Consider the following 25186-nt stretch of genomic DNA (forward strand, 5'->3'; position numbering starts at 1 on the left):
ACATGAGCAGGGCCCATTTGTTCCAGTGACGTCTTCCCTCTAGTAACGTTGGAGAACCCATTTAGACGGTCTAGCTTGCCCTGAGCTCTTCCCACTTGCCACCTCAGATGATGTGTTGCCTATCCCTACCCCCTATTCCTTGCACTTCCATGACCTTTCTTCCTTAAACCCTCCTTAGGCAAACCCTCTGGAAAGGCAGCCGTTGTAATTACTGTACCCTTCATAGGATGGCCCTGAAGCAGGGACCGGAGGGCCTTCCCAGCACTACACAGCAATCAGGCCAGGAACTAACATCAAAATCTTGGACTGTTTATTCCTAAAATGGCAAAAGCATGTACAACATCAGTGGCTTCCTAGCTTTTTCCCATCTACTTATCCACTGACTCAGCTTATTTTCAAAACACTCCTCTGTAGAAGACATGGGACACTGAAGCTCATCTCCTCCCAACAGCTGCTTGAGATGCTCCAGAAGAACCCCACACTTCTGCACACTACCTCAGGGCCTTTTGGCTCACAGCCTTCCGGGCCTTGTTGTTGTTGTTGTTGTTGTTGTTTTTTAAGATGTATTTATTATTATGTATACCGTGTTCTGCCTGCACATACACCTGCAGGACAGGAGAGGGCATCAGATCACATTATAGATGGTTGTGAGCCATCAGGAATTGAACTCAAGACCTCTGGAAGAGCAGTCAGTGCTCTTAACCTCTGAGCCATCTCTCCATCCCCCCTCCCATCTCTTAAAGCCCCCATCACTCAATCTCCTTCAGAACCTCTCTGACTAGGAGAAATGATTTCCTGCACTTACATGTCTCTCCATCTACTGCTTTATAATCTCCAAAGGGAAAGACAGCGTCACCTTCTGCCCTGTGCCTGGCACAGGCGTTCAGTGGATTTTAGTTGAAGAGGTGAATGTTTATTTAAAGAGGCAACTTCCCCCACTCCCCCCATCCCTGCCTGCGTGAAGTCCATAGTCAGGGTTCAGGGGAACATGACTGGAGAATGTCGCCCTAGATTGTGGATGACAGGGGTAAGTTAACAACTGCATATGCAGTCTCCCCATGCTTGACTTTCCTCATCTGGAAAACAGAGGCAGAGATACCCGTCTCCTAGTCCTGTGTGAGATTTAATGTAGGCATGAGGAGCAGCTGGAGCAGGGCCTGGTATGTGGAAAGCATTAGTATAGATGCATTAGGTGCTACGATCAACGGCTTTGCCTGTGTGCACACATACTGTAAATCCTTCCCGTGTGATCATTAACTTATCTAGTCATTCGTTGTAGTTAAGTGGCTGAGATGTATCGTGCACCGTGCTAACTGCTTCTCTGCATTATCTCATCTCTTCTACCCAGCCACACCGCAAGATGTTCATTTCCTTGTTTTCTAAATGAGAAAAGTCGCCCTCAGCATCCACATGGTGGTGGTGGGGGGGGGCAGGGAATAGATTCAAAGATGCCCTGGAGGCTCACGAATCTTGTATATGGAGGCGTAGTGACTGCATAGTCTACACATATCCTCCTCTGCACTGCTAATCCTCTCCAGCCCAATTCTAATACCTTGTAGGGTATACATAGGGCACGAGGACAAGAAAAAGAGCCTGTGCACAGTCAATACAGATGCATCCCCCCCCCCGAATAGTTTGCATCTGTGGTTCATTGAATTTAAGGCTGTAGAAACCAAGCGCGTGGAGGGCAGAATGTGTGGGAGGGGGGTCTCTACAAGGAGGTCTGGCATCCGACTCCCAAACAGGCTGCTCTCAGAGAAGCTGTAGTTGTAACTGCTGGCCCTTTCCCCACTCTGCCTTCTCCTGAGTAGGGAGCCCTGAGCTGTATGTGTTGTTCTGAGAGCTGCATAGAAAGAAGAGCTTCCCATATAAATCCCCAGCTCTTCAGGGGCGTGGTGGCTCAGGCCTGTAGTAACCTCAGCACACTTGGGAAGTGGAGGTCGGAAGCTGGGGAGCTCCAGGTCATCTTCAACTGTGTAACAAATTTAAAACCAGTCAGGACTATGATAAGATCCTGGGGCAGGGGGATGCGGGAGGCGGGAGAGGGAACACAAACACTCTGCTTCCGTCTGGACTCTTATTTGTATATTTGTCAGAAAGAGAAGTGTGCTAATCCATGAAAATACTGAAGTGACGACTCTCAAAGCAGATGCTTCCTTTTCACCAAGTCCTGCCACTCTTGTCCCAGCCTTAGAAATGCCTTAGAAATCTTTGTATCTAATTCTTTCAAGCCAATTTTTATTGGCAAGCATAATTTATATAATACAGGATGAAGGGCAAAATTAAGAGTACTGGTTTGTATCAGGGAAATAAAGCATAATTATAGTGCTGTGGGCAAAGCAATGTTTTGGAAAACAGAGGGTGGGGTTTAGCCAAATGGTTGTCTAGGGCTGAAAAAGTGACGTATTTTTTTCCTTTTTGTTTTTGTTTTTGGTTTGGTTTGGTTTGGTTTGGGTTTTGGGTTTTGGTTTTTCGCGACAGAGTTTCTCTGTGTAGGCTTGGCTGCCCTGGCCTTGCTTTGTAGACCAGGCTGGCCTCAAAATCGTAGCAATCTGCCTGCCTCTGCCTCCTTGAGTGCTGGGATTAAAGGCATGCACCACCACTTCTGGCTTGTATTTTTCCTTTTATATGTTTGTATTCAAAGGGAAGAAGGCATACGAGCAGTTAACCATTTATCAAGAGGAAGGGCTTGGCATGAGGTCTGGGCAAGGGTTTTGGAAAAGTTCAGGTTTGCAAATTTGATAGAGCAAACTCTGCCAAGCAAACTTGCCTTTAATAGGAGTTAATGTAATAATTGGCCTGGGAGTTTTAACCAAAAAAGTAGAGGCTTTGAAGTGCTGGAAACAAAAAGAAAATCCCATGGCAGTTTTATTAGCTCATATGATCAACAGCAGATGATAAACGACAAATAGGTCTAGGGCGTTCTGCGGCCACATAAAGTACTCAATGTTGCAAACAATTGAAAGTTCAGCCCAACAGCCTGGGACATAAGAGAGCAGTAAAAACTGTCAAGTCACAGACACTTCTGAAGAAACAGGAGGCCTGAGGCACTGCAGGTCCAAGATTATTAGAGCTAAAGGGATCATCAGCATTCTAAACCTAGGCTTCAGGAGCTGGGGAACTGAGGCCCCGACTCCCCAGGATGCCATTTGGATCTGATGTTCGCTCATACGGTGTTCCTTCCATGCCCCATCCATTCACAACCCCCTACATCCTCGTTTCGTGGCCCACCTTCCCACTAGTACCGGTCCTGCCTCCCAAAGGACTCGGGACCGCCAAGAGTGGCGGCCATTTGGAATCCCAGTGAGGCTGGTACCAAGTAACCCCCTGGAGTCTCCTGTCTGTTTGGGCTCTGCTATGCTTCCTACAATGTCTCCCCGAGAAATGTGATGAGGAAAATAATCCCTGTTGCCAGAGCATCATCTTCCCTGTGCACTTCTGCACCGTGCCATAGGAAACACCACGAGGGCTGTTTGTGCTGGACTAGTTGCCAAGGTCTACACACTTCATCCTGCCTTCAAGGGTGTAGATCTAGGCGAGGGGTCTTGAGATCGTTAAAATGAGAAAAGGCTTGACTGTAAGCTTAGAAGATGGTGGAAGTCCCTTCAAAAGCTTGCAGTTAACTGCAAGTGCATGCTATCGGAATAGGAGCAGTTTTAGAACATTCTCTGGAAGCTGGGCATGGTGGCATATACTTTTCTAACCCCAGCACTTGGAAGCAATCTAAGAGGCAAGGGAAGGCCAGGAGGGGTGAGGGCATCGTGCACAGATAGGCAAGATATGGGTTGGGTACCAGAGAGTATATTGAAACGGAATGATCTAACGTCACAAAGATGGGAGGCCAGGTGCCTGCCCAGGCCACCCATCCAGGCACTAGCACATTTGGAAGGTAGTGAGTCTCTCAGTTGAAGGGAACGAAACACAAGAATCCAGAATGTTTCCACGCTCTGGGCAAAGGACAGCCCCACATGATTTGTGGGCAGCAGTAATTGGACGTAGTGGGTTATTGAAAGGAAGGAAGGAAGGAAGGAAGGAAGGAAGGAAGAAAGAAAGAAGCCATGAAGTATAGAGAGATGGCTCAGTGGTTCCAAGCACTGGCTGCTTTTGCAGAGGACCTTGGTTCCTAGCGCCCATATGGCAGCCACCTGTAAGTCCAGTTCTGGGGGATTCAACCTCCTCCTGTGACCACGACAGGCAGAAGGCATGGACATTGTGCGTTTGCATAATGCAGACAAGCACTCATACATATAAAATAAAAGTGGATCTTAAAAAGACATGAAGTTGGGAGAATACAGGAGAGCTAGAGGAGATAAATGGCATGGATAGCATCATACTTCACTGTAAACATATATGAAATTCTCAATAAGGAAAAATACAGCCAGGCAGTGGTGGCAGTGCACACCTTTAAACTCAGCACTCAGGAGGCAGAGGCAGGCAGATCTCTGAGTTGGAGGCCAGCCTGGTCTACAGAACAAGTTCCAGGACAGCCAAAGAGAGACCAAGTCTCTCTGCAATGTGTGTGTGTGTGTGTGTGTGTGTGTGTGTGTGTGTGTGTGTGTGTGTGTCATTAGAGAGGGTTTTAGAATAGAACGGAGGGCCAGAGCATTCCGGGAGCTCGTTCCCTGGGAAATGGCTCTTCTCTGCTTATCATCTGGCCTTCTCTCTGCAGCCTGCCTTCAAAGGCCTCACCTTCACCGACCTGCCTGTGTGCTTGCAACTGAATATCATGCAGAGGCTGAGTGATGGGCGGGACTTGGTCAGCCTGGGCCAGGCAGCCCCTGACCTGCATGTGCTCAGCGAGGACCGGCTACTGTGGAAGAGACTCTGCCAGTACCACTTCTCAGAGCGGCAGGTTGGTGAAGCCCAGTGGCCTCCTTCTAACAACTGTAGAGACCAAGACCACAGCTGGTCAGTTTGTATATTCAAATTAGTGAAATGATTCTCAGGGTGAGGCGACTAGCCCTACACTTGAATTGGGCCTGCAGACACCCTTATAAACATGTTCTTCCCCCATCACGCTGCCTCAGGGTTGTTTTGCCAATTTCTTCATATATGTGCATTAGTTCAAAAGGTTCTTTTCACGAAACCACTGATATTTAGATGTAAACTAAAGCCGCAATGTTAATAACTGTATCTTTGTAGAAATAACCATTCAGGGACATCTTAGTGAGGCTGCAGTGGTTGTCGCCACTCTCCTAGCTTCGCCATGCCACCCAAGGACGACAAGAAGAAGAAAGATGCTGGGAAGTCGGCAAAAAAAGACAAAGACCCAGTAAATAAGTCTGGTGGCAAGGCCAAAAAGAAGAAGTGGTCCAAAGGCAAAGTTCGGGACAAGCTCAACAATTTAGTCCTGTTTGACAAAGCCACATACGACAAACTCTGCAAGGAAGTTCCCAACTATAAGCTTATTACTCCAGCTGTTGTCTCTGAGAGGCTGAAGATCCGCGGCTCGCTGGCCAGGGCAGCCCTTCAGGAGCTGCTTAGTAATGGACTTATCAAGCTGGTTTCGAAGCACAGAGCCCAAGTAATTTACACAAGAAACACAAAGGGTGGAGATGCCCCAGCTGCTGGTGAAGATGCATAAGCAGGCTAAATCAGCTGTACATTTGGGAAAATAAAACTTTATTAAGTCAAAAAAAAAAAAAAAGAAAAAAAGAAAAAAAAGAAATAACCATTCAGGTCCACAGCAAAGAAAAGACCGCAGTGGCTTGTGGGAAGGACCAGCCAGAGACACTATAGAGACAGTCGCTAGGAAAGCATAGCCACCCATTTCTTTGAAAAGCTGGTTAAACAGTACTGAGTAAGTGGGGAGACGTAAGAATGTGCTGCCTTAGAACTGGACAGTTTTCTTTCCTGGGTATTTTAGGGTCCAAGTGAAAGTGGGGGGGGGGTGGGAGCAGATCTTTAACAAACCACAAAGCCTCAAGCTATCCTCTTGGTGAACTCCCCTTTTCTCCGTTTGATTTTTAGATCCGCAAGCGATTGATCTTGTCTGACAAGGGACAGCTGGATTGGAAGAAGATGTATTTTAAGCTTGTACGATGTTACCCGAGGAGAGAGCAATACGGGGACACCTTGCAGCTTTGCAAACACTGCCACATTCTCTCCTGGAAGGTACGAGCGAGTCTGTGCTGGCTAGTGTCACATCAACTTGACACAAGCTAGAGTCGTTTTGGAAGAGGGAGCCTCAGTTTAGAAAATGTCCTCACCTGATTGGCTTGTGGGCAAAGCTACATGGCACTTTCTTGATTGGTGATTAATGTAGGAGGGCCTAGCTGACCGTGGGCAGTGCCTCTCCTGGGCTGGTGGTCCTGGGTGCTCTGGCAAAGCAAGCTGTGAGGAGCAAGCCAGTAAGCAGCATCCCGCCATGGCCTCTGCTTTCGTCCCTGCCTACAGGTTCCTGCCTGGAGCTCCTGCCCTGATTTCCCTGAGCCAGGCCCTAAGAGCCAACAGTACCAGCAACATAAGGCTGGATCTTCCCTGTTCTTTCCTATCTCAGCCCCCTTATAAGGAGAGAGAGAGAGACTTTGCTTTCTCAATTCTTAGACAGGGAAGAAAAATCAAAGACCTCCACTTCCCTCACCCCTTATATTGATCTGTCACTGAAACCCATTCGCCACATATTCTGTCTTTCTGTGCATGGGTACGCATATAGGTAAACACTAATTCTTTAGCTTCCCAGTGCTGTGGAATTCTTTTTGAGTGGGAGGGGGGTAATGTGTGAGTGTGTTGTTTGTGTATGCACACATATGTGCAGGTGCACGTATGAGCATGAGTGTGGAGGCCAGAGGTCACAGTCTCCTGTTTTCCTCAATAGCTCTCCACTTTTGTTTTTTAAAGAGTGAACTTGGAGAGCTGGAAAGATGGCTCAGTGGTTAAGGGCACTGGCTGCTCTTCCAAAGGATCCTGGTACCCACATGGCAGCTCACAACTGTCTGTAACTTCAGTACCAGGGGATCTGACACTGACACCCTCATACATACACAGACACACAGGCATGCAGGCAAAATACCAGTATACATAAAAATTAACAAATAAAAAAATATTTTAAAATTACATTTAGAAGGCTGAAGAGATGGCTCAGCAGTTAAGAGCACTGGTTGCTCTTGCAGAGGACCCGGGTTCAATTCCCAACACTCACATGGCAGCTCAGACCTGTCTATAACCCCAGTTCCAGGGGATCTGACACCCTCACACAGACATACATGGGGCAAAACACCAATGCACATGAAATAAATAAAAAAATTAAACTTTTAAAAAATTACATTTGGGGGGAAAAAAGGTGACTCTTGAGTCACCAGTTTGGCTAGACTGTCTAATGAAAGAGCTCCAGAGATCTGTCTGTCTCTGCCCTACCCCAGTGCTAGGCCTTCAAGCTGCATGCCTCCATGCCCAGCTTTTACGTGGGTACTGGGAATCCAAACTCAGATCCTCAGGGTCACACACCAGTCATTTTACTCATTGGCCCATTAATTCAGTGACATTCTTTCTGCTTTTAAGATGTATTGGTGTTTTTAATCACATACACACATGCGTGTTTGTGTGTGGCTATGTGCATCTGAGATTGGTGCCTACAGAGGCTGAAAGGGGGTATCAGGCACTTTGGAGCCAAAGTTACAGGTGTTTGTGAATCACTTGACCCAAGTACAAGACCAGAACCTGGTCCTCTGCAAGAGCAGCCTATGCTCTTAACCACTGAGCCATTTCTGCAGCCCCTGCGGTGGCATTCTTGACAGGTTTACTGATGGCGCTGTGCTTTGCAGCACCCGTGAGCTGCCACCGGGAACTCAGCTCTAACCATCACGCTCTTTCCAGGGTACTGACCATCCGTGCACAGCCAACAACCCCGAGAGTTGCTCCATCTCACTTTCACCCCAGGACTTTATCAATTTGTTCAAGTTCTGAATCCCAGCGCTTGACGACACTTCACAAGGCTCCTGCTGCCTGGATGGCTAGGGGTTCAGACACTTCCTTTGTAAATAGTGTACATTTTAAGCATTGGCTTGAAACTGCTGGGAGAAGTCGCTGAAAAGACATTGATGGAAAGAGAGGCAGTGGCCAATGGGAATTTACAAATGTGAACTTCACGTTAGAACTGGTACGGAAAAGCAGAAATACTGTAAATAGACCTCCCCCCCCCCCAACAATTTACAAGCAAGACTATGAGGACAAGAACTCTGTGTCAGCCGTGAAAATGGAGTCCTCTTGATGTTCATAGAAACTTCCTAGTTCCCTGGGAAGAAAAAGGCAAAACTCGAATAAAAGATAGGACACGCTGTTTACAATGTGAAAATGTTGCTATGGCAAAATAAGGAAGAAGGAGAACGGATGCTACCATTGAAAAGTCCCTGGGCTTTGGGGTTGGATTCAGGCTTTGTTTCCAGCAGGCAAGGAAGCCCACCCACATGAAACCTGCGCAGGCGTGAGTCCTTGTCCTATGAAGATGCCACACAATGGTCTACCTCTAAAAGCATAGACTGTCTGGCAGCATACGCTATCCAGCGGGCAGTGTCTGTGTTTCATGTAAGCTCTTTCAGCTGCAAAGTGCTCTAAGCTGGGAAGGCTTTTAGAAGACACCCCTGTTGGTAGTGACTTCCTCCTCCCTCTTTCCCTCCCAGTACCTGCGCCCCCCCCTTGTTCCCCCCTTTCATGTTGTAGCTCATGTAGGGAGCCAGGAGGCCAGCTGAAAAACACCCCACACCCTCCCCTCCTTCCACAGAAGTCATGAAGAGAGAATTAGACACCTGTGTAGGCTCCATACTTCTGATTTAACTCTTCCCTTTTCTAACCTAACTTCTGGGCTTGTCTGGGCTTCCTTGGGATCTTCAGGGGTAAATGGCTGTCTGTGAACCTACTGGACCTAAACTGGGGCTTGAGAAACAGGCTTTTTCACACCAGCCAGTTCAGCAGCCTGCCAGCTGCTGCTTCCCCTCAGTGGGATAGAGAGCTGGGGCACTGTCTGTTCTTTGTTTGTTTGTTTGTTTTTTGGTGGTTTTTTTTTTTTTTTTTTTTTTTTTTTTTTTTTTTTGAGACAGGGTTTCTCTGTGTAGCCTTGGCTATCCTGGACTCACTTTGTAGACCAGGCTGGCCTCGAACTCACAGCAATCCTCCTGCCTCTGCCTGTTCTTCGGGTGCAACATCAAACTGAAGGCGTCCTGAAGTGGGACTGTTCACAAGCGTGATTTAAAAGGAAGCCTGGAGGTCCCAACCAGATAGAGAGATGCATTCATTTTAAACTTGTTTCAGGACTGAGCTGAAACAAAGAGTTAAAAAAAACAAAGGATCCTGGGGGGAGGGAGTCTTGCAAGGCAGAGATATGAGCACTGTAGAAGAAAGGCGATCTCAGGGCTTAAAGAGTCAATTCCTGGGGTGGGAGAAATGTTTTTATTTTTTACTTTTTATAGATTTTGCTTTTCTACGATATATATATTTGCAGTTGTACTTGCTTGGTTTTTTTCAAATCTCTAAATAAAATTGCCACTTTATGCATGCCCTTGGCAAATAAGCAGAAATAGGAATTTGTCCCACATAAATGTTAAGGTGTGGGTATAACCTGAAACATTGGTGCTTGGGTTGGTCGTAGGAGGAGAAGAAAGATGGCTGAGTGTGCGCAGGAACAAGGGGAGAGACAGTGAACTCCTCTTCCTTCAGCCATAGATGGACTCCTTGGGTCCCTGACTTGCAGCATCTGTGCTTACACAACAAGTTTCCTATATTTGCTGCTTCAGCACCATCCCCTGAGGGGAAAATTAAATTGAATCTAAAGGCTCATAATGAGAAAAGGAAAATGTAAAAGAACAATATTTCTTTTATATAAAAAGTTGAAAGTATAAATTGAACTTTGGAGACTATTAATGTTGTAACAGCTTAGAGTTTTCTGTTTGGTTTTGGTCTTTTGACTCTTCTTCCCAGAATCAATTTTATATTAAGAATGTAGGACCTTGGCTATGATGGGGGGGGGCCACTTTTCCCATAATTTTCAGATTCTCTACGATATCTCACCTTTTGTAAAGGTGTGGGTGGAGCTGAGTCTGCCAATGCCCTGGAAAGCTCTGGAAACAGTGGTTCGGAGTGGTACTGTTAAGGTTAGGAGGTCCTGGCCTTTCACGTGTTCTCAGCTCTTCAGTGTTGTTCAGAAATGAAAAGCAATTGGGACCTTGGGTTTGCTGGTCCAGCAACTTTTCCTACTTCGGGCTGCCAGCATAAAACAACTGGTATTACAGAATGGGTGAGCAATGCACAAAGTCATACACCATACATACGCCAGGCAACAGCCTGCCTCTGTGTAAACTGACCCTTACCCTGAGCAGTGAGGGCACGGCTGTTTTGAAATATTTAGTAGGTGCCTGCAGATTCTCCATGACCCTCGGTGTCATTGGATATAGTATGTGACACAACTGAAGAATTGTTTTAAGGATGAAAATGAAGAAAGGAACATGTGTGGGTCACTTTCATTGGTTAAGTAGAAAACAGGAAGGATGTGGCAGGTGGAGAGGGAGTGGGAGAGGAGGAGAAATGGTGGATCCTTGATGTGGGGGGAGGAGGCGGCAATGGAGAGAGTAGAGCAGGCAAGATATCCATATTAGGATAGCCAGAGCCAGAGCCTCGCTTAAAACAAATACTGAGAGTTAAAAAGAAAAGCTCTTGCTCTTAGGACAGTACTAGTCTATAGGATTCCTCTCGGCAAACACACCCAGGACTCCCAGACCTCATAACACGAAAACTAAGACTCCCTGACCCAGAACTGCTGGTACCAAAGCAAGAAGGGTGTGGCTGTAGCAGTTGCTGGAATAATGGGACTGTTTTCTCCCTACTGTACCTACCGTCCCCTCCTTTGCACGTCTAAAGCACAACTCTGGAGTTACGCCTATTCTGAAGTGATGCAGATTTTGAGAGTAGGAAAAAGAGTTCTGTCCGAGCCATATGAGCAAACCCAGGGAAATAGTCACCCAAACCTTTAAGAGCAATCAGCCAAGAGTCTCAGGAAAGGAAGGACCACCCCTTAGGGCAACATTAAAGTGTAGGGATGCTCGTTTTATAGCAAGAGCCGGTAAAAGAAAAAAGGAAATAACCAATGACACTGTCAACTAGACTGTGTCATTACAACTGTTGCTTTGCATAGTAACCCATTGGTGTCAGTTGAATGGCAGAAAGGAACAGACCTTTACAAGGAGGGGTCTCCAGTTCGTCAGCTGAGAGAGGCTCTCTGTTTAGTGGTGATCTGTTTCAGATGGAAGTGGTTTAGAGGAGGTTTTTTTTTTTTTTTTTTAAGGGACAAGGCTTCCACCACAAAAGCTTTCAACAAAAGAGCCGATCTGCTTGTGACCGTGAAGTCAGCTGGGGGGGGGGGGGGGGCTCACACACCCTTCCATGCGAGGCATTTGCTATTGACACGGGCTTCTTATTTCTATTGTTTGATATGGAAGAGAAAAGGCTGGGAATTTGATTTGTCTAAGCAATTGGCATGATTCACAGAGAGAGAGAGATCATCACAGGAGATGTCTAACGGTGGATAGTGCTCAGCATTTAATTAACATGATGTTTATTATCAACTGTGCACCTGAGTTTGTATTTTTTTTCTGCCTGGCTGTAGGACAGTAACATCTTGCTATGCAAGCTCTAAATTTTATGTGTGAATTTTTTACTGTAATTTTATGTGTGTATTTTTTTAACTAAACTCTATCATTTTCTATGTTGACATCTGTTGTTGGTTTTTTGTTTGTTTTTTTTTTTAATCTGTTTCCAACTATCTGAATCTGTGAACCATCTCTTCTGACTGGATGCTGGCCTTGAAATCTATTAGTGCTCAAACAGACTCAGAAACACCCTGAACCTCTGGGCAAATGCAGGAAGTGTTACTCTTTGATATATGGTGGGTCCTCTATGGCTTCAACAGACAAGGTTGTAATTACTCTAAATTCTATGGTTTCTGTAAATGTTTTCTTCTTGGCTTTGAGAGGAGGAAAGAGGGATGGAGGGAGGGAGGGAGAACATCTTTATGGTTTTCCAAAACTCCCATCCCAGAGACTTTAGACCAAGAAGTGTTGTTAGAGAGGGTGGAGTCTTGACACTGGTTGGGTGGGGGGTGGGGTGGGGGGGCTTGGCTTCCTCTGTATTCTCTGAGAACAGCAACAGGGCTGAACAGAAACCTGGTGCCAGAGCTCTGAGTCCACCTCCCACCCAAGCACCTTGTGGGCATCTGTAGATTCATGACACCCAGTGTGATTCTTGCCCCAGATCCTCACTGTGGGAGGCATGGGAGACCATCCCATGATGGGCATCTGCCACAAAACCTTTGAAGTCCGAATCTTCCTGGAAGAGTTAAGGGGGGGGAGGGTCCCTTTCCACTTTCACACCTTCTTATTTTGCTGTGAGTACAGCATTCTGGTGAGCACAACCTGCTTACTAGGGAGGAACCAGCGAGCTAGGCACATAGTGCACACTTAAAATCTTTGCACATCCAAGAGGGTTGGATTTCTAGCCTGGGCCACATAGCAAGGCCTTGTTTCAAAAACAGCAGGAAGCAAATATCACATTTTAACAAATTCATCTTTCCCTTGGACACTTCTGTAACTCCCTTATAAGAACAGATGCAGGGTCCCAGTGAGATGGCTCAGTCGACAAAGTGCCTGCTGTGCCAGCTGAGGAACTGAAATAAGATTCCAGAACTCATGTAAAAGCCAGGCGTGAACTTCAGTGCAGGGGGAGTTCCTTGGCTAGCCTGGTACCCAGGCTCAGTGAGAGACCTTGACTCTAAAAAAAATAAATAAATAAAAGTGGATAGAGACCCAGGAAGATACCCAATATCTACCCTGACCTCCAAACGCATATGCACACAATTCCTCACACATACTCGTGTGCACGCATGCATACACATGCAAAAGATAAGTGTTGACCCAGCTCCTGCTGGTACCCAAGTAAGTCTTTCTTCTCCTCTGAAATGGAAAGGCACATTTGAGCCATCCATCCTCTTTCCTTGCTCCTCTCTTACCAGTGGGGCCCCACTACAAGATCTAGTGATGTTCACTCTGTTCAATCTTGGTTGCAGTAAGCAGAATTTATCCCCTTAAGGGCAAGGCATGGTGATGGCCATGATTTTTGTCTGCTGGGCCTTTTTCAAAGTATCCCTGAATTCAGCAAGCAAGGCTTCTTGAGAAAGCTCACTAAACTTAGTCCGTCCGTCTCCATTTGGCTAGAAATGGAGGCCGCATCCAAACTCCACATTTCTGGATGCTCCGTATGCTTCGACATTGCCGAGTATGACTCTGTCTTTGAGTATAGACACATTTGTTAACCGTGCATGAGGCTGTTTAACAGATGGCTCTGAGCCCTGCTCCATACTTGGGAGCCTTTGGTGCCATCTTTATACTACCAAATGCCAATCACCCTGGATAAAGACAGTGTATATTATAGTCCATGTCTAAGCTTAGAAGCTTTTAAGTGTATGTTTTAAAGGAAAATATTAGAGTGGGTTGAGCGTTTAACTAAATGTATAAGGTCAGACAGATTACAAAGATGACTGTTTAATACTGAGTAATCTGAATCCTGTATAACTTATTTGCACCCCTTTCTTGCATGATGAGCTGACATTTTTATAGTTGTTTATACAAGACAGTGGCATATTTTTGTAAACATTTTTTTTGACACTGAATTGCAATAAATGTTTTTCCAACAACACACCCTGGTGTATTTTTGGTGCGTGTTGATTCAGTTTAGCTTTTTAGTGTGATGAATATGTTTGTCTTTTGTCTTTTGAGACTTCGATTTCTACTCCTAGGAATTTGTTAGCATGATTGTAAGAGTTCCTGGGAATACACAAGAAAAATAAGCTGTGGTTGAATACCAACCAGAGTCCAAACTACATTGTTCTGTTTGAGTGGGATATTTCCTTATAGTGTTGACTTGACTGCAGAATGACAAGGATGAAATGAATTCTGAAGTCATTACGGTTTGTTCACTAACGAACACACAACAGTTACTGTTTGCTAGGTCTGTGCAAGCACTGAGACCAGCATGATGAACAAGACAGAAATGGCCTCTGCCTTGGTGGATTTCAGATTCTAACCAGAAAGGCAACCCCACCCCACCCCACCCCACCCCCCAAAACACCAGCAAGCAGTAGCAGTAGCTTGCCATGGGTGTTATGAATGGAACAGTAAATCGCTGTCTGAGGCTAAGCAAAGGCTTTTCTGAGGCGGGGTGCTAAGATGTCACCTAGCCTCAAAAGAAAGAGGGTTAAAATGTTTCAGAAATGTTAAAAATGTTTCTGTGTTGGCATCACAGACCCAGCTCTGACCTGCAATGCGGCCCCTGACACCTCAGTATTACTCCCCCTGTTGCCGTCTCTAAGACATCGATAGTAGGATATCAACACAAGAAAACAGTTCTCACCTCAAAGGGGAGGAGAGACCATCCTGGACCAAATATGGTGACCATGGCCCAGGAACACAGATTTAGTTTACTCCAAATTCCATGTTTCAATGTGGCAGCGGTCTCATGACATTTTTATAATGATAGAACAAAGAAATCATGAATGTACATGTTTTTCAAATATGTTGCAATCAGGTAGGTGGGTTACAGCAAAGTGGGGGAGGAAATCCCTTACAGGCTTCAGACGCTGTCTGCCGGCGTTCTTGGTTTTGGGATTGACAGGTGCTAAAAGAGTCCATTCCTACATTCCAAAGGACTTATCTAATCGTCATAAGGATGTTAGGCCCCATACAGAGACAGGTAGTAAATGGTCATTACAGAAGCTAAAGATAGCTTTTAACACGGCTGGGAACTTGCAGCATTCTAACCTCCCCACGTCAGGGAGGTTCTAATCAGTCTGCCTTTGTGGTCAATGCTTCTCTCCAGGAACTGTCATCCACAGGGCCTAGTTCTCGCAGTAGAGAAATATACTTTCCTCAGTGTTGTGGGCAAATATCTGAGCAGAGCAGTTCAAGGTAAGAAGGGTTTATTTCAGCTGACACTTTAAGAAGGGATACAGTACATCGCACCAGGAAAGGCTTACAGACATAAGCCTGAGGCAGCTAGGAAGCAGCAGGTAGGAAGCTGGCTAGACTTTACATTTAAGGCCAGCCCTTAGTGACGCATTTTCCCTACCAAGGGTCCATCACCTCCCAAAGGCTTCACAAGTGTACAAAACACTGCCACTGGCTGCAGACGCAACAGATCAAACACACGAACCTACAGGAGACACTCCACATTCAAGACACAATAAGGCTTAATGAAATAAGACTGTATGTAGAGTTCCTGGAGAGTGACAATAATAAGAATTAAAGAGATGTTAGTAATTGTTATTGTCCACTGAGCAACAAGAGTTTAAGAACTGAGTCAGGAACTCTTGTTCAATTGTCTGTGTTTTGCTTAGGCTCCCTCCCTGTGAACATTTTCCTGATGTGTGAACTCTGAAATGCATTCCCGTCCTGCCACTAATTCTCCTTCAAAAAAAAAAAAAAATGACATAAAGGAGCTGGAGAGATGGCTCAGAGGTTAAGAGCACTGTCTGCTCTCCCAAAGGTCGTGAGTTTAATTCCCAGCAACCACATGGTGGCTCAAAACCATCTATAATGAGATGCAGGTGCCCTCTTCTGGCATGTAGGCATATACACAGGCAGAACACTGCATATGTAATAAATAAATAACATTTTAATGACATAAAAATACAATCAGAAGTACAATGGGGGGGTTGGAGCAGCTCATCAGTTAAAGCATTTGCTGGGCAAGATGTCTGGGCTTCAGATTCCCCAGAACCCATGTGACAACCAAGTGGGCTCAAAGGCTCACCTATAATTCTAGCCTCAGAAGGTGGAGACAGAACACAACAATAAGCTCTGGGCATAATTAAGACTATGGATTCAGTGAATTCTTGATCTAAGTACAGGTACAGGGAGAAGGAGGAGCAGGAGAGTTATTTAAGGAATAAAATGTTTTTCTTTAAATAATATATATCAAATATATATTTGATAATATATATTTATCAATATGATGGCTCAGCAGGTAGAGATTCTTGCAGCCAAGCCTAATAACCCAAATTCAAGGCCTGGAATTCACATGGTAGGAGAAAAACTAACTCCTATAAGTTATCCATGCATTAGAGGAATTTTTTTTTTTTTAATTTTAAAGGTCATTTATGTGTGTGTGTTTATTTTTATATACACAGACAGTCTCTCTCGGCAGCTGACTCATACAGCCTCCTAGAAAGAGAAGGAGGGTAAGGAAAGTCTGAAGGAGCACAGGGGACAGGAGAAGAAAGGCAGAGGGAGGATGGAATCTAGTGGCTCCAAGAGGCACTCAGCCAGCTGCCGCATCCTGAGGAATCATACTTGGCCGATGCCAGTGAGTGTGACAGCAGAGTCATTCCCCGCCCACATGAAAGTGTGTGCACGTCACCCTTCCTGCACCTCCCCAACTTGCCTTCAGTTGTTTCAGTTGTACTTCACCAGGCAGCCTTGACTTCCGTTCAGAATTACTCTACACAGGCCTCCCCCGCCTCCCTTCCAAGAGGCAACAGAGCATCAAAAACACAGACTGTAGAGCCAGCCAGCCCCTCCCTCTAGTGGCAGTGGACAGTGTGCTAACCCTCGATGCGCCTCAGCTCTCATCTGCTGCAAAATGAGTGTGACAGCAGGGTCTCCAATGGCACTTGTTGTGAAGAGTGACCAAGTTGACACATTCTGAGTGATAAGATGCATCCGTGTGGGTATTCAGCTTGGAGTATGTTTTACAGAAGCACCAATTATTAAACTCTAGGTCACTTTGCATTTTCTGCTTAGTCTTATAAGCCTGAGAAAAGACAAAGGAAAACAGGCAGCCCATGGCCCGCACAGTGCTAGTCTCTGCATATTGTTGAAGCCAATAGTATCAACCTGAAAACATGTTTTAAGCTTAAGCCAAATTTATGTCTCAGGACTTAGGAAGTTGCCAGGTTTTACCTAAAGGTCATTGGAGGAAACAACAAGATTCAAAAGAGCCATTTGATCTAGTTGGGAGCCCATACTTTTTGTTTTTAATCATCTTTTTAAATTTATAGTCCAAATTGAGACCTCCCGGCACACTGCTCCCAATTTTCTCAACATTATGTGTCTGCTGGATGTACCAGGCTAAAACTATCAAGTCAAAACAAAACAAAACCCACAGCAAGAAAGTCATGTTACATAGCACTGAGATGAGGAGGCAGGAAGGGAACAACACTTAAGCCAGGAGAATTGTGAGTTTGATGCCAACTTGGCAAGATCCTGTCTCAGAGAAAACATGGGGTGAAAGTAGCATGTGCTCATAGGACGGGTGGGAAGATGGAAAGCAGAAAAGCACCTAGCCAGGCATGGTGCATGCCTTTAATCCCAGCACGGGGAAGGCAGAGGCCATCGGATCTCTGTGAATTCAAGAACAGCTTCGTCTACATAGTGAGCTCCAGGACAACCACGCTACAAGGAGAAGGAACAGAGAAGGAGGAGGAAGAGGAAGGGAGAGGGATGGAGGCAAACAAGTAGGCACCTGAGACAGTACATTGAAAAATCAATACTGCAGTAATTCACCACTTTTGTCCTGGGTGGTGAGGTGCTGGCCTAGGCATGGTAAATGACTAGTCTTCTAGGTTCTGCTAACTAGGTTGTTTCTGGGTCACATTGTTTAAAAGGAGAAAGCTGAGGCACGGGGAATGCACACAACACACTCAGAAGCACACAGTAGAAGTGGGATTCATTTAAACTGAGGCTGCGTGAGCCCAAGCCCCACACGCCTGTGGCCTGGAGGGGCAAAGAATGACCAGTCTTGCTGGGCCCTCCTGGGAATGCAAAGGCGCAACCACTTTTTCCAAAGCAGAGACTGATAAAACATTATCCTAAAATAACTCACAACTCAGCAATCTGGCTCTGGACTTTAAAAACATTTCCATGAATTTTTGATCCAAATTCAAATTTGAAAGGGCATACCTTCATTGTAGAGTCCTGAGCCTGTACTGTGTATGACAAGCCCCCACCCCCACCCCCAACCCCAGTCCCATCCTGGTACACTGAGTCTCCAAGCTTCCATCCTATTCTTCTCAGATCAAGGGCTGCCCTTCATCCAGGCTGCTGTTTGGTGCTGGATGTCAAGCCCTTCAAAGGTGAATTTCTGGTCCTCAGAGTGAGACTTGGATCACACCATGCTTGGCCATAGTCTTTACGTAACCACCCCAAGCCTGAAAGAATGCTAGTCTGTAGCTGTTCTCTTGTGGGCCTGTGGCTTGAGAGGAAAACGTGGACAACAGCCCCATCTGCCTGTGAAACGGAAATGCTCTCTGAAGAGAAACCAACACCCCTAGTGGAGCCGCACAAAGCATCTGATCATATTAAATCATCAGGATCAGGCTGCCCTGATAGAACATGGCTGTGCTGTGGCATCCTCTCTGTATCTAGTTGTATCATTTCCATATTTATAATATTCAATAGCTTAAATGAGTGAAATCTTGGTAAATTTTCATCCCTTCCTTCTCCCCTCTCCCCTCTCCATCACCCCCACCTTTTACTCCTTTTTTTTTTCCCAGTGCTAAAGATCAAGTCCAGGGCTTTGCACATCCTAAGCAATTGCTCTATCTGAGACACTTCCCAAGATGTATTTTCACCTTATCTATACTCAGTCAATTTTTAAAATATGTATCATAATATTTGTAATTCGCCATTGAGGATGCCCATTGGTCATCACCACGTATAATTCTCTGAACCCATTGTATAACCCAGGATCATCTCAAAATCTTTCAGACACATCTTCAAAGTCAGTCTTACCAGCTACGTTAACATATCCACAAGAAGGAGTGAGGAGGACAAGGAGATCCTGGAGAACTAACGGCACTGCCTGCTATAGATGCCATTGATAACGACCTTCGCTTACTGCATCCTTTCTTGCTCCTCCGAGCTCTGTCCATACCTTTTACTGCTCCATTTGTGAAACTGTCTTCAAATCATCTGGCTGGAGTCCTGGTTTCCTTCCAGACATCAGACTGTACTCTGAGCTGCATCCCCAGCTTTAGGAGTCCTTAGGTCCCACACTAACACCCTGGTCTTGCCAATCCCTCCAGGCAACAAGCCTTTCTTATGGACTTGGCATCCAAATTGCCACGGCAAAGGACCCAGTATGAGGAATAAGGCCCAGAATCCACTCATCCCGCTATCCTTCCGCCATGCTCACCCCCTTTCACATTGAATTTATCAAGTTCTTATCCACCTGCAGCCCTTTGTAGACCCCCTTCTCCCTAGGTTCCTTCTCTCTACTAAACGTCACCTATTCAAGGGTGCCCTTCCTCAACTACATTGTGCAGGGTAGGCCCTGGACACACACCCGTGGCTCAAACTTAGTATTTTATATCTTAATTCTTCTATAGTGCTGCATAACACAATGTGTAACTGTTTGGGTGGGTGGTTGTTTGGTTGTTGTTGTTGTTTTTTTTTTTTTTTTTTTAATGTATTCTCCACTGCACTGCTAGTTCCTCAAGCAAAAGGAATGTGTCTCAACAATCTTTGGGTGACTCTTACAAAGCATTTGTTATATACGCTGTGCAGTTATGGCTTAGAGCGTTAGGATCAATAGTTGATATGGCCAGCACAGTAGCCTTTATTTTAGTGTGAGCCAATTCCCATCGTTTATGAACTCTCTGTCCTAACCAGCTGTGGCCATCTCTGTCATACTGCATGCAATACTTTGAGTATAAATCCACTTCAATAGATATTTAGGAATGCCAAGCCCATGTCTCTTTCACAGGATGAAGATGAAAATCATCACAATGCCAAAGAAAAGTGTAATTTCATTTATATATGTAAGTATTAACTGGAATTGTGGTGTTTATTGCGGACTAAGCACTCCGGTCAATTTACTACAAGCACCCTCTCATTTACTCCTCACAGGAGCCCTATAATAACAGGGTACACTGTCCTACTTTGCTTCTCTGTTGCTATGATAAACACCATGACCAACATCATCCTGAGGAAGAAAGGGTTTATTTCAGCTTACAACTCCCAGGTCATGGCCCAACAATGAGAGAACTCTGGCAGGAACCTTGAGGTAGGAACTAAAACCATGACCATGGAAGGATGCTGCTAACTGGCTTGCTTTCCTATGTAACCCAGGCCTACCTGTCTAAGGGTGGCACCACCCACAGTGTGCTGGGCTCACAAACATCAAACCTTAAGGAAATGTCCTGCAGACATGCCACAGGACAATCTGATGGAGGCAACTCCCTCAATCCGGGTTCTCTCGGCCCAGATGACCACAGTCTATGCCAAGTGGACCAACAATACCTAGGACACCTTATCATCTCTGGTGGTTAGTTTTGATTATCAGCAGGATTGTGAGGTACCTAGATCTGTCTGTAGGAGTCTCTCCAGAAACCATTAGATCTTGAAGACACTGACCTGATGGAGGAATCCCTCCTTTGATGGAGTCATAATAAGATGCTGTTATTAGGTTGTGATGAAAGGTGAGAGGTGGGGACTAGCTGGAGAAACTAGCTCACTGGGAGTATGCTCTGGGAGAGCAGATACTGCCCTGACCTCTTCCTGCCTTTCCCTGTCTCTGCTTCCTGTCTACTATGGCATGAATTAACCTTGACCTCCCTGCCATGGTGGACTGATACCTCTAAAACAGAGCTGAAAAGCTCCTCTCTCAAAAAGTAATAGGCCGGCTAACACAGATTCCAGAATCATACTGATTTAAGTGTACCTGCTAAGGCTACTTACTCTTGCAAACTCTTTAACCTTAGTTTCCTTTTCTTCAGCAGGAAATCTGCATTATAGTGGTAAACAGATCTTACGACTGTTCCAAGTGTTAAATGAGTGTCCTAGTTAGCATTAACTGTTACTTGACACAGCTTAGAACCATCTCGGTTGAGTAAATGGTTCTAACAGGTTGTTCTGTGGGCATCTCTGTGATGGACTGTCTTGATTGTAAATTGATGAAGTAGGCACAGCCCACTGTGAGCAGCACCATTCCCTAGACAGGAGGACCTGCGCTATATAAGGAAGCTGGCTAAGTGTGAGTCAGTGAGTGGGCAAGCAAGCAGTGTTCCTCCATGGTTTCTGCTTCAAGGTCCCGCGTGACAGTGATGGGCTGTGACCTGGACGTGTAAGCCAAACAAGCCCTTTCCGCCCCTCTGTTGTTTTTGTCAGTGTTTCATCACAGCAACATAAAGCAAATGACAATGTTGGAATAACGCAGTATCAGCTCAGTGCCTGGCACATAGAAAGCATCCCTGTAATGTTAGTTACCTTGTTTTAAATTGCTCTTCGAGGGCCTTTTGAGGGGCTTGCAGCATCATACTGTGTCCAGCACAGAGAATGAGTCACCATGATTCTGTGAACTCATCCTTGGCATGCAGAAGAAGCCAGCAACCATGTTCCTGCAAGCGGCTGTGTTCAGTTTATGGTCTAAGCACCATAAAGTCATGTTTTCATTTCCTTTTCCAAAATAGCTATCTGTGTTCCCTGAAAGAGGCCCTGAATTACTATAGTTCCTTAAATGTCACAAAATTCTCTGGAGAGAAGGAATGCTTCTGTTAATGTAGGTCTAGCTTTGAGAGAAAAAACATGAGGTTAAGTTCCCTGAAGCTATGACCAATGTAACTCATTTCCTGTTTTGCTCACTGTCTAGACACAGATCTCATAGCATTAGGTTAAAGGGGGCAGGTTAAATATGAATGTGGCCACAGAAGAAGATTGCAGGTTTCTACCTTTGTCCAATGACTCCCTTGAAGCAGGATTGTTTTTGCCTTCATTGCCACTTTTTCCATTAAGCCCTCTTCACCCCTCCCCCACCTTGTTTGTTTGTTTGTTTGTTTGTTTTTCAACACAGGGTTTCAGACAGCCCTGCCTGTCCTGGAACTCTGTAGAACAGGTTGCCCTCAAATTTAAGAAATTAGCCAGCCTCTGCCTCCCAACACCACCACCTGGGTTGAAGCTGTATTTCAACACAGAAATAAAGAACATCTTTTTCAGCCAGGAGTGGTGGCACACACCTGAAATCCCAGCACTCAGGAAGACAAAGGCAGTCAGATGTCTGTGAGTTCGAGACCAGGGCAGCCAAGGCTACACAGAGATACCCTGTCTTAAAAAAAAAAAAATAACAACAAAAACAAAAACAAACAAAAGAACCAGTACATCTTTTCCCCTAAGAATATCTGCCCCTTGATAATGTTAGTGCAGTTTCCCCCTAGGTTTTATTTGGTTTTGTTGGGGGGGGAGGGGGGCAGAGATTGTTTTTGATACAGGGTCTCACTATGTAGCTCTATCTGTCTTGGAACTCACTCTGTAGACCAGGCAGGCCAGAACTCAGAGATCCATTCCCTCTGCCTCCTGTGTGCTAGAATTAAAGGCATGCACTACTACTGCACCTGGCCTTTCCCTAGATTTTAAAAGTCGCCTCAAAACATAGCTTACAGCAGCTTTTCTTAGGGAGAAATATAGAAACATCTCAGGTTTTTTACACAGATTTTAGCCCCAAATAAGTTGGTGTTTACTAGTGAATGCATAGACTGGATATGTTGACTTTTTAAAAATATACTTACCAAATTGAGAATTTCATACTTGCATAGAATGTATTCTGATCATATTCACGCCCTAGCCTTTCCCAGGCCCACCCCGCCTGTCCCACCACATTTACTTTTTGCTCTTCTCCTATCATCTACTACATAAAGTATCAGATAATTATGGTTTTAAATACATAATTTTTCTTGAAAACACATATTTTGTTCTTGGTTTGTTTGAGACAGGAGCTTACTAAGCAGCCATAACTGGCCTAGAACTTTCTGTGTAAACTATACTGGCCTCAAACTCAGACACCCCACCCTCACCCCTACTTCTGCCTCCCAAATGCTGGGATTAAAGGCACGGGCACACACACACACACACACACACACACACACACACACACACACACACACACACACACAAATCAATCTTTAAAAAGGAAGGAGAGGAACACGTTGGAGACACTGGGAGGCATCTGACCACACACCATGATGCTGCATCCATATTAAACTTCCTGGACAGGTAGGATAGGAAGGATGCCTACAGTGCCTTTGTTATAGGTGAAGTTTCATGACATCTCATGTTGCTTTCAGTTTGGGGCGGGGGGACAGAGGGGACAGTTACAAAAGGATCTTTACTAAGAGCAAGAGAGTTCTTCTCTGCCAAGAGCAGGATATCTATTCCCGAGGGTTCTCGTCCCTGGGCTGGATGCTCCCCCTTGTGTGCCAAAAAAGCAAAATGCACTCCTCAAGATGGATTTCAAATCCCTACTTCACCGTGAGAAAGCAAGGCTCACAGACTTTCAGGGATGATCAAAGTGCCACCCCTATGCCAGACACTGGAGGAGGGTCAAGAGTTACCAGCTCTCCCAGGCCACAGAGTAAGTAAGGTCCTGGTTCCAACAAGAGTCACACTCTTTAGTATATCCACTCCCAACCCCTAACTAGCAGTATCGCTCCCACTTAACCTCCACGATGTGAAAACCTACGCCTCGCCTCAGTCTGGGTTAAAGGGAAGTCATGGCTGCGGGCGGGGGCTCTGTCTTAGTCTTGCCTGTGATGGGCATAATCTCGGGACTGAGCTCTGGGATGCATTCCTATGCTGTAGCACCAGCATCTGTGCCTCTGAGGTGGGACTATGACTGGACCTAGATTAAAGCGTTCTTGAGAGGACCATCCTCTTTTGATGCAGAAATTCTCAAGGCACAGCCAGGTTCAAGCCATACTCTACACTCACTGCTCTGGGAGAGTTACCAATGTCTATTTCCTCATCCAAAAAAAAAAAAAAAAATTGGAAGTAACAATCCCTACTCCCTATTCCCAGCTCAGTACCAGCACTCGGGAGGCAGAGGCAGGCTGTTCTCTGAGTTCGAGGCCAGCCTGGTCTACAAAGTGAGTTCCAGGACTGCCAGGGCTACACAGAGAAACCCAGTCTTGAAAAAACAAACAAAAAACAATTCCTGCCGGTCTGGAGCTGGGGTCATCCAGGTACTGAAGTGTACAGGTGTGAAACCAGAAGGAATGACATTTACCCGGGAAGATGGGTTTGCAGGATCCCAGTCTGGGTGGTGAATGCCTGGAGGGAGAAAGTCTCCTCTAACACAGCTCTTCCAGGGATACGGCTTCTCTTTATTGGGGGTGGGGTGGGGTGGCAGGGGATAGGAGCTATATACACCTTGGGGAAGTGGTTAGGGGTTTTCATGTGAGTGAACACCAGTGGCTGGGGCAAGGTGCTGAGGATGCTTCGTTGGCACGGAGAGGAATTCCAGATGCTAAGCTACATGACTATCTCAAGAACTGGAAAGATGAGGGCGGGGCACGAGACCATGGGTGCCGGGGCATGCAGGCACAGCACATGGAGGAAGCGGTTCTTGCTCCTGCTGGTCTCAAGATTGAGAATTTCAGCGTCTAGACACGTCTGTCTCAACCTCAACCTCACTCTAGCTCCAAGCCAGTCTCCCAGTGCTAGGATTAAAGGCGTGCACCACCACTGCCCTCTAGAGAATGTTTGGTGGGGCTAAAAACAAACTTCCTATAGCCTGGGCCTCCTGGTGATAGGAGACCAGTAAGAAAGAGTCTTTACTTTAGAAGTGGAGCGTGGTGGCTCATGACTCTACTCCCAGCTCTCAGGAGGCTAAGGCAGGAAGAACTCAGTGTCAGCCTGGCCTACAGAGTGAGGCCCTGCCTCCAAAACTAAAACCAAACCAAACAGAAAGAGGAAAGTTGGCCTTAGAACACAAGAGATGTTCCAGGAGTCCCCAAATTTGTGTTCTCTCAGACAGCCTTAAGTTGTTACTTTACCAAGACAATGAGGAGGCTGGAGAGATGGTTGTTCAGTGGTTAAGAGCACAGGCTGCTCTTCCAAAGGACACAGGTTCAATTCCCAGCACCCACATGACAGCTCACAACTGTCTGTAACTCCAAGATCTAACACCCTCACAGGAACATACATGCAGGCAAACACCAATGCACATAAAATAAAAATAAATAAATTATAAAAAAAAAAAAACCAAGACAATGACCTGTTGTCAGCTTTCAATAAAGTTTTGTTTATGGACAAAAATAGCAACAACACAACCCTGAAGTATTGTGTGCACTTAGTGTGACAGTAGGGAAGGGACTGTTTATCCTACCTAGCTTATCTACTATGAAGGTTCCTTCTCTTTTGTTTGAGCTCAGGGCCTGCCA

At 45.7% G+C, this 25186-nt stretch overlaps 2 protein-coding genes across 2 annotated transcripts in view; both read left to right on the top strand.

The window, feature by feature from the left end:
* The window catches only part of Fbxo32 (F-box protein 32), a 34313-nt gene extending 26284 nt beyond the window's left edge, over positions 1 to 8029 (top strand). Inside the window, exons 7-9 of the mRNA XM_051159635.1 lie at positions 4670 to 4852; positions 5971 to 6114; positions 7816 to 8029. Of these exons, the coding sequence (XP_051015592.1) occupies positions 4670 to 4852; positions 5971 to 6114; positions 7816 to 7905 (417 nt within the window). The 3' untranslated portion in view covers positions 7906 to 8029. The remainder of the gene's footprint in view (positions 1 to 4669; positions 4853 to 5970; positions 6115 to 7815) is intronic.
* On the top strand, positions 5164 to 5648 carry LOC127201228 (40S ribosomal protein S25-like). Its single transcript, XM_051159638.1, has one exon. It carries the CDS (start codon positions 5207 to 5209, stop codon positions 5582 to 5584), a length of 378 nt encoding a protein of 125 aa, XP_051015595.1. The 5' UTR covers positions 5164 to 5206; the 3' UTR covers positions 5585 to 5648.
* Positions 8030 to 25186: the final 17157 nt, after the last annotated feature.

The sequence above is a fragment of the Acomys russatus genome, chromosome 17 (assembly GCF_903995435.1).
Source record: "Acomys russatus chromosome 17, mAcoRus1.1, whole genome shotgun sequence".
NCBI lineage: Eukaryota > Metazoa > Chordata > Mammalia > Rodentia > Muridae > Acomys > Acomys russatus.